Source organism: Poecilia reticulata, linkage group LG16 (assembly GCF_000633615.1).
Source record: "Poecilia reticulata strain Guanapo linkage group LG16, Guppy_female_1.0+MT, whole genome shotgun sequence".
In the NCBI taxonomy this organism is placed as follows: domain Eukaryota; kingdom Metazoa; phylum Chordata; class Actinopteri; order Cyprinodontiformes; family Poeciliidae; genus Poecilia; species Poecilia reticulata.
Window position 1 is genome coordinate 16,339,130 of NC_024346.1, and position 8,955 is coordinate 16,348,084.

Below are 8,955 nucleotides of genomic sequence, written 5' to 3' on the forward strand. Positions count from 1 at the left end.
GAGGGAGGGCGGATGCCGACAGGTGGAGCGTTCAGACACGCAGGCTCTCGCACCTCAATTTGATAAAAGGTAATGAGAAATTTGATTTGGGTTTTCAAGTTAATGAAGAAAAGCAAGTGTTATTTTTCACTCTTAAAAAGTTTGGCGGCAAGAAGGCCTGAAATTAATTCAAACAGGTTGGAGAGTAAAGCGAGTTAAAGCCGGCCGTCATTAGGCAGCCGCTTAATTGTTCAAATGTCGTTACTCGATTCTCCTTTCCTGCAAACACGGATGAAAAAGAACAGCATGTTGGTTTTGGACATACAGTTGTAAGTGGCTTTCAAAAGGCTACAAATACAAAGAACATGATAAATTGTTTTCAAAACTTTTGCACGTTAAAGGTGATAATTATCCAATGACCTTCATCAAAAAGAAAATGTGTTAGAAGGAAACCAGCGTCTCGGTGTTATTCTTAATGTGTCTAAAATTAAGGCCTTAAAATGTCTTAAATTCATTAAAGAAAACATGAGTTGGTTTTAACATATGACAATCATAGGTCTGAAGTTTTGATTTGACAATGCAGTGTGAAAGCGAACCGCTCCAGTAACAAACGCTTAAATCTTGGTCCCCAATCGAATCGAGTCTATCTGGTGTGAAAACGCCTAATGTCGACTGAACATTGTTGGCTCCACATCGGCAACAAACGTCACTGTAAATGGTGTAAATGTGTTTGATCCACAGGAGGTGTGTCGCTCCCTGGAAACCATCGGATCAAAGTCGCAATGCTTTGACATTCTGCAAAATGGCATCTTCAGATACCTGGTAGGTGTTCAAATATCAGCTTTGCTACCATAAGAAGTTCAGTTCAGCCTTTGCCTATTTATCTCTGAGCTTTGAATTTCTAATCAAAACCGTTTTTTTTTTTTTGTCTTAGATGAAGTTGGAGGTTGTTCCTGACAGCATGGCAGCCGGGCTGTTGAGAGCCGTCTCTAGACTATTAGACCTGTCCATCCTGCCCGCCGAGCAGGTGCTGCGTTTCCTGTCCCAGTGCTGCCTCAGCCTGCTGGTGCTGCTGGTCATCATGCAGCAGCACGCCCCCGCTGAAACCAACCACAAAAGGTGCATTCTGGGGGGGGGGGACAAAACGACAAGTTTGCTGCTTTAGAGAGATTCCCAGGGTTCCTGTCCTGCAGTTCATTTCTGGAGTCTCGAGTGGCAAGACTTGGAAATACAGAAGTTCAGTAGTTAAAATATGGGATGGATGATTGGGGTAGATATTTTAGATAGTGCCATGCTCCATTTCTCACCAAACCTTAACTAGAGATCTGGACACTGAGTTACATTACACGGACAGTTTTAAAGCCTCTTTGTCTTCAGAGAGGCAATCTGGAGTTCCTGTGTGACGGCACTCAGCAGCGTCCCTCGCCTTCTGCGGATCGTTCTGCAGTCGATGCACGTTGGAGACCTGAGCACGGAGGAGCTGCCGCAGCTCGGCCAGATCCTCTCGATGCTGCTGCAGCACACGCCGCTGCACAACCAGCTGATGGCCAACGCCGTGCTGCTGCAAGAGCTCATCCAGAACCTAACGGTAAACAATCTCGGCGCTCCTGTCCAACTTGCCGGCAGAGACGAAAGTTAGGGAGTAGACCGGCTGTTTATGTTCTGCGCATTTGTGTTTTTTAGAGGTTTTTCCGGGGAGCGACCAGAGAGCAGTGGCTGACGGATTTGCTCTACTGTTACAGCGTCACCGTGGCTCATGGCTCGTCTGCACACCGTGGAAGTATGGGCCTCAGAGACATGTACTAACTCCATTCATTTAGCAGAGACGGAATCAACAAACTTTTTTTTTTTTTTTACTCTTAGTTCACGTTTTGTTGTGCCTGTTCTGATTGTTTGCTCAGTCTTTAATGGAGCGTAGAAAACCTTTGTTTAAAAAAATAGAATAAAGAAAAATTAAAATCAAAGGTAACCTCAGCTTTTTATTTTATCCATCGTTTACATTGAGCTATAACATTCAGTGTAATATTTAATTAATTTATAAAGTGACACAGCTCTGATAATGAAGGCCTAATTCAGACATGCATGTTTCTTTTGAAAGGGAAAACGTTTAAAAACAGACCGATATGTAGAGTGTGTGTGTGTGTGTGTGTGTGTGTGTGTGTGTGTGTGTGAGGGTGGCTGCAGGTGGGCTATCTGTATGACCGGCTGTTGATAGACTACCTCATTCTCCGTAGCAAGGAAAGGTTATCTTGGTGTGTGTGTGTGTGTGACAGAAATTGAGACTGAGGGGGGCAGTGTGTATACACTCCCTCCACAATGGATGAAAGGTTATCTTTTACACACGCCATTTCTGTAGACTTAACCCCACCCCGTGAGGTCACGGCTCTGATGTCACATGGCTTAATTTTAGAAAGCCCGGCACGTTGAGCCAACATTGTGTGCAGTAAAGTCTGACGAGGTGAGACTGACAGCCAGCTGAGAAAACGGAGCGCTGCAGAAATATTCATAATCCTGCAAGTCTTTTACCGTTTGTCAGGTTCAATACCAACTAAACATTTTGCATAACTTCAAATCTTCTAGCATCGAAGGTCTTCACCTTCAGGGCTGGTGTCCCTGCCGTCTCTGTGCCCTTAAGAGTCTCAAATTTATGTATTAAAAAATGAGGAATCAAAATGTCTTACATTTATTTTACAGAGATGCAAGTTGGCTTTAAATATATTAATCCCAAGTCTTCGATTGTGTCAGGGCAGAACAATTTAATCTCTATGACAGTGTATTAGTGCCATTGTAGATGGGGGGGGAAAAAAATATTTCAATGTTTAGATGAGCCCCAAAAGACTTGAAGCTTGAAAACAAAAACCATGCCACATCTTTTTTTTTTTTTTAGAATTTTACTTCAAGATTACAAAAGCCATGTGGTAGTCTACCTCATAAAATCCCAATAAAACAGATCTGTGTATCCAAATCACTGTTGGCAAACACAGTGCGTGTTCACTGTTTGCCCCGTCCTCTCGTCCCCTGTCCTGCGCTCTGTGGTCTCAGGTGGTAGGAGTACAGCTTGGCTTGAGTCAAGGCGCCGGTCAGGTGAATGCAGTCTAAACCGCCCACTGAAACATAAGCAGAAGATCGACTTCAAGAGCCTGAAAAGGCAGTAAAGAGTGTGAGGATGTAAGCACTTACACTGACTCTGGGTGCGTAGGGGAACGTTCAGCAGGAGGTGAGACTGAGATCCCTGAAGCGAGCGTCCTTGTCTCGCCATAGAGTTGCCTGAAGGAAGGACATTGGGAGTTGGTTTCTAACCCCATCATTTCTGAATTCAGTGAGCCAAGGGTGGATCATGACGGCGAGTCCTGTAAGACTGGTTCATCCAGCCCAGGTCCACACCTATGTCCTCCTGTCTTTATATGTGCACTGTCACATCTCAACACATGTCACAGGCCCTATAGCTCAGTGGTTAGAGCACTGGTCTTGTAAACCAGGGGTCGTGAGTTCAATTCTCGCTGGGGCCTAACATTATCCTTTTCCAGTTAATACTGTCTGCGAACGCCTAAGAAACGCCACACAGGTGTTACAGTTTGACAGTCAGGGAGTGGCAGTGGCGCAGGGAGTAGAGCACATGAACTCGACTCCACTGTTGTGGGTTCAACTCCTAGACCTAGACCCTCTCTCACAACTGGCCAATTATGAAATTGACCACCACAATTAGCTGATTTCAGAATGATGAGAAATGATTCAGGAAACACGTAGTAGACCAGAGAAACTGTATACTCAACCTCAATGTACCTGCTGTAAATCATATTCCTGTCCTGAGCTGTTTACAGCTCCTCAAGGCTAATAGTAGCACAAAATCTTAAAGGTAGCCTCTATTATGTTTCCTTAAACAGGTTTATGGGCGATACAATGCCTGTTTCTTCAATCAGAATGAAATTTCTGATTGAAATTTTATGGCCTCTTGTCACTTCAAATCCAAATTAGCTGCAGCTAGCTACATCCCCCAACTCAACATATACACTTTCACATGAAAATAGCTGCAAATAGATTTGCAGTTATACCAACTGTCTCTGAACATTATAAACATCTTTTATGAATAGTAAGTCAACAATAACACTATTTTTTCCCAGTAGTCACTGTACAGCACATACAGAGATAAAACCAGCTGACAAAATGTCCTGGAACTCAGCTTGGGTTGCTAGGTAACGGGACTGAGCTTGGCTGGGGTTGCAAGGTAACGGCGCAGTTCCCGCAGGATGTGACTTAACAACGGGGAGATTTTTTAAATGACTTGATTCCAGCGCTTTTTAAACACCCGGGCTGTTTTTAGAAACAGTTTAGACCCAAATTGAACAACAAAAAAGTGAAAAATACAAATCCAATTAAAAAAAAAAAAAAAAAAACAGGTCAAATGGTTTATTACTCTAAAACGACCAGCATTAGTGTGTCAAACCTCCTTCTGCTTTGTGGAAATGAAAAAGTGAGAAAATTCGCCTCATGAACATATGTATGTGTGTATGTATGTATGTGTGTGTTGGATGGTGAGGCGTGTGTGTGTGGTGAGCGGAAAGCTCTACGCAGTCGTCTGACATTCCCCGTGACAGCGTTGAACTTTTCACAGTGCCAGGAACTGTCAGGTAGGGAGAAGGAGAGACAGAGGCAGGGAGAGGGGGAGGAAGACGACAAGGAGGGAGCGGTGGGGGGAACAGCCGGACCGAGGACCCTTTCAGTCCGTCTGAGGGTGGAGGGAGAGCGCCTGGGTTTGTGTGTGTTTCTGCCTGTCCTCCTATCATCACCTGGTGATGTGCGGTGAAGGTCGGGCCTGTCTGAGGGAGCGAAACCGCGGCACGAAAACCCGGCTGATGGCGTCCAGATATGAGCGCTGGTACTTACACCTGAGAGCTTGTCGCTTCTCATCCAAAGCCACAGCTTCACTTTCACTGCGCTGCAGCAACTATTTTTCTATTAAACTGACACCATTAACTTATTCATCAATGATCAAACTGCAGAAAATATATCCATTATTTACCCATGATTGGAAACCCTCAGCTTAAAGCCAATGCAGCTGTTGCATAGTATTTCCTCAGGAGTAATTACTGCTTCATTACCTTTCAAAACATCTGAGTTTTGCTTTCTAGGGAGCATTTTTGTGTAAACTCCTCACTCCTTAATGCAACTACAAGGATATTTAGTCAGGGAGGTAAAATATATTTGTTTTTTAACTGCTGTTGAGTTGTTTCAGGCCTGCTTCTGGTGTTGATATAGAGTTATAGAATAAAAGCTACATGGAAATGAATTCTTTTCACTCAAAATCTAAACATAAAATTGCTGAGGGATGTTAATAGTCTGTTAGGTAAAAAATAATAATATTAAAAACTAATTAAACAGTTTTTTCAGAAGCCTGCAGTTCATGGTGGGCTGTGAACATTTTAAATCTCATCTCCATATTTTGAGGTATTCTTTGCAATAATAAAAAGTGATGGTAAAAAAGTATTTATCCTCTTTTAGGCAACTGAATCTAATCTCCATCTCCTTGAACGGAGTTCGATAAAATCTTCACAGCTCTGCCTTTAACCTCTCTGACTCCATCCCAGACATCTCTGTGTGCTCTTTGGTCTTTATGATGCTGTTTGTTTTCTAATTCCGATTGACAAATTTTATTTAGGGGTATCAAAGTAAGACTGCTCAATACAGCGCTTTCCACGCGTTTCACAGAAATCACATAAAATTTCAACATCATATTTTGTGGTTGACAAGAGTTTTACGATGTTTTGCAGCATCCTCTCTTACCATAGATGCTCTGCAGCACAGAGCTTTTACTCGACGCAGGTTTGCCAAGCGCTGGTCTGTTTTCCACTTTTTTCCTTCCAGGGGTGCAGCTCGACTTGCTCTGCTCGGCTTCTTCACAGGCCCTCACCTCTGTCCTCCTGCGTGCACAGAACCTGAAATCAACAGAAACCCCCCCATCTCAGACGGCGTTCAAAGGAATAAACGCTGGCGAGCCCCCACACCGACGCTCACGAAGCGTAAACAAAGTAAACAGTTTATTCAGGGCACTTTATAAGCAGCATGTATACAACCTAAATGTGAAAGCTGCAGAGAAACAGAGGGCCTCCTGCGGAGGACTGGCAGCCTCTAAGAGGAACCCAGCGAGCGTAAGAAGGGGAGAGGGGCTGCTGGTAGCTATTAGCGCAGCCCTGCTGAACTTTTAGCCTCTTGTTAAATCTGTATGAAAGATTTAGATTATAGCCTTTCTGGTCTCACTCTCTCCCACGTTCTCTCCCCCACCGCTCTCCTGCTGATGGCATCCAGAGCAGTTAACGCTCAGGGTTGGGAGGTCGTTGTTACAGGAGGGAAAAGACACATGAGGGCACCACATGGCTCGTACAGTTAGAGCACATTGACGTTATACCGAGATCCAGCCCAGGTACGAGCCTCACCTCTGCCACGCTCGCTGGATGATCCGTGCGGCCTCGTTCCTCCTCACCTGCTCCTTCTCCTGCTCCCTCCCGCCAGGCTGCGTTTTCCTGCGGGGCCTTTTGTGATCTAAAGACGAGCTGTTCCTCAGTGATGGAGCATGATGTCTGACCTCTGAACTCGGCTCCTTGTGGTTCCGGTGCTTGCGTGAAGAGTGACCAGTCGCGGCAGGGTCTTTCTTTCTCCCGTCTCTTGAGTTCGCCTCAGCTCGGGCCGCAGAGGAGGCCGTTGCGGACGCAGTGGACGCGACAGAGGAAGACCGCTCTCTGGCAGCCTTGGCCGCTGTGGGAGGTGTGAGTTTAAGAGTGGGAGGCTCTCTGGAGCCGGTGGGAGAGAGAAGCTTCTTCAGCCGGGTGTGCTGCGAGGCTTCGGCTGGAGAGCGGTCGCTCAGGGCAGAGCTGCAGCTCAACGCTTCTTGTCGCTCAGCTGCAACACTTCTTCTGGAAATCCTGATCTTCTGGCCTGACAAGGCAAAAGTAAAAGTCAATTCAATAGCTCACTTGGAAAAATACGACTCAGTAGTCCCGTTTCCATCAAGGTTTTTTATACGTATTTTGAAGTAATGCAAAATTTGAAAAAAAAAAAAAAAAAGTCCTAGATTTCGTTTAGAGAGCATTACAGAGGTAATTAAATCAGTCCGTGATAATAATAATAATAAAAATCCCATCTGAACATCATCTTTGACCTGAACTCTGAACTAAATGCATCTCGCTATCCGGACGTTATGCTATGTAGCGCATCCTTCCTTCAAATTGCTTCAGAGATGTTCCCTGATTTCAAAACTTGCCATTTGTAGTTCCAGCAAAAAGTGCGGCTCCAGTGTGTGGATTCATCCTCCAGATCAATATCAAAACCCTGAGACATTTGATTACGCTCAAGAAGGTGAACATTTCATGTCCATGTCATGTATTCATCTGCTTGATGTTCAGCTTGTTGAATATTAATTAAACCAGGTAAAAATGAAATGTGTCATTATTTTCATTCAATTATGATGGATTTTTTTATTGCGTCTGACAAAATGACGGTCAGCGAAAACGTCTAGTGTAATCTCTGGGTGGGAAACTCTCATCCACTGGTGGATTTGTGCCTTACCACAAGCACAAAACTCATCTTACACCTTGTTCTTTTTTTTTTTTTTTTTTACAAACAAGCGTAGTGTCAACTTCTGGCGAAATTACATTTTACGTGGCCTGGTTGATTCACTTCAAACCAACAGATGGAAGCCAGCCTTTTCGCATTTTCTTTTTTGCGACATCTTTAAAATTCACTCAAAATTCGCATCACAATTTGATGGAAGCCTGGCTACAAATACATATAATTTCTGTAATAAAGGAGTGTGTTTTAGTATTATCATTATGTTGTAATAACACAGTTGAGTATTTCCTTGGTACCTTTATGCCTCCCTTCTTTGACCATGGCGTGTTTCTTTGTATCGACAGATGAGTCGTTCATGGTTAGGTCTTCCACGATGTTCGTTAAGGAGAGCGCCTCCTGCTCTGCGCTCAGAAGTGAAACCCTTCGTTTGTCCGCACCGTCCACTCCAACATGCTGTGTCGCTCCTCTCCTTCGCTGCTCCTCTTCTCTCTTCCTACAAGAAAAACACAAGATGAATCGCAGTGGCCGACAAGAAAGGTTGTGCTTAAAATGTGGAGATTTTGAAAAGAATTGTGATAATTAGCAATGCTAACAATGAAATATGATTTTTTTTTCATTGAATAAATATTGTTTTACAACCTACACCATGGTTTAAATTTTTCCTTAATTGTTTCCCTCACCTGCCGGCTGGCTTTCTACATCTTCATGTTCTAACAAACCTCTGAGACTTTCACACAGTATACACAGGTGGACTTTGATTTATTGTAAGAGAACTGGTGTAACTGGGTTTTATTTAGCAGCATCAAAGTCTGTCAGCATGGCCTCTCCAAACTCCTCCCACGCCCGAGTTTTTGCCTCAGCGACCACCTGCATGCCGCTTCGCCCGCCGGTACCCATCAGCTGCTTATGGAGTCCCACAGGCCAAAAAGGCCCGATAGGACTCCTTCTTCAGCTTGACAACATCCCTCACCGAAGGTGTCCACCAACGGGTTCGAGGGTTGCCGCCATGACAGGCACCAACAACCTTGCGGCTGCAGCTCCGATAAGCCGCCTCGGCAATGGAGGCACGGAACATGGTCCACTCAGATTCAATGCCCCCCACCACCTCCGGAACGTGTTCGAAGTTCTGCTGGAGATGGGAGTTAAAGCTCCGTCTCACAGGGGACTCCACCAGACGTTCCCAGCAGACCCTCACTACATGTTTGGGCCTGCCAGGTCTGACCGGCTTCCTCCCCCACCACTGGAGCCAACTCACCACCAGGTGGGTCAGTGGACAGCTCTGCACCTCTCTTCAGAGGTGGTGGTCCCCCTGTTCTAAAAGGGGGACCCGGAGGGTGTGCTCCAATTTCAGAGGGGTCACACTCTTAAGCCTCCCTGGTAAGGTCTATTCAGGGGTCCTGGAGAGGAGGGTCC

General features: G+C 45.0%; 2 protein-coding genes and 1 non-coding gene across 5 annotated transcripts in view; 2 read left to right on the forward strand and 1 right to left on the reverse strand.

Moving 5' to 3' along the window:
* Nucleotides 1–1,943, forward strand: part of tex10 (testis expressed 10) — a 10,831-nt gene extending 8,888 nt beyond the window's left edge. The window contains exons 13-16 of the mRNA XM_008432632.2: nt 721–801; nt 914–1,098; nt 1,357–1,567; nt 1,663–1,943. Coding sequence (XP_008430854.1) covers nt 721–801; nt 914–1,098; nt 1,357–1,567; nt 1,663–1,785 — 600 coding nt within the window. The 3' untranslated portion in view covers nt 1,786–1,943. The remainder of the gene's footprint in view (nt 1–720; nt 802–913; nt 1,099–1,356; nt 1,568–1,662) is intronic.
* A 703-nt stretch (nt 1,944–2,646) lies between these two features.
* Nucleotides 2,647–8,955, reverse strand: part of invs (inversin) — a 31,416-nt gene continuing 25,107 nt past the window's right edge. For 2 of the 3 annotated variants that reach the window (XM_008432629.1, XM_008432628.1), the window contains exons 15-19: nt 7,839–8,035; nt 6,411–6,909; nt 5,761–5,912; nt 3,160–3,246; nt 2,647–3,086 (exon numbers count right to left, since the gene is read on the reverse strand). In XM_008432629.1, coding sequence (XP_008430851.1) covers nt 2,971–3,086; nt 3,160–3,246; nt 5,761–5,912; nt 6,411–6,909; nt 7,839–8,035 — 1,051 coding nt within the window. In that variant the 3' untranslated portion in view covers nt 2,647–2,970. The remainder of the gene's footprint in view (nt 3,087–3,159; nt 3,247–5,760; nt 5,913–6,410; nt 6,910–7,838; nt 8,036–8,955) is intronic. The other variant, XM_008432631.1, reaches the window with a different exon arrangement.
* Nucleotides 3,416–3,488, forward strand: trnat-ugu (transfer RNA threonine (anticodon UGU)). The gene has a single exon. It is a non-coding gene; the product is annotated as a tRNA-Thr (tRNA).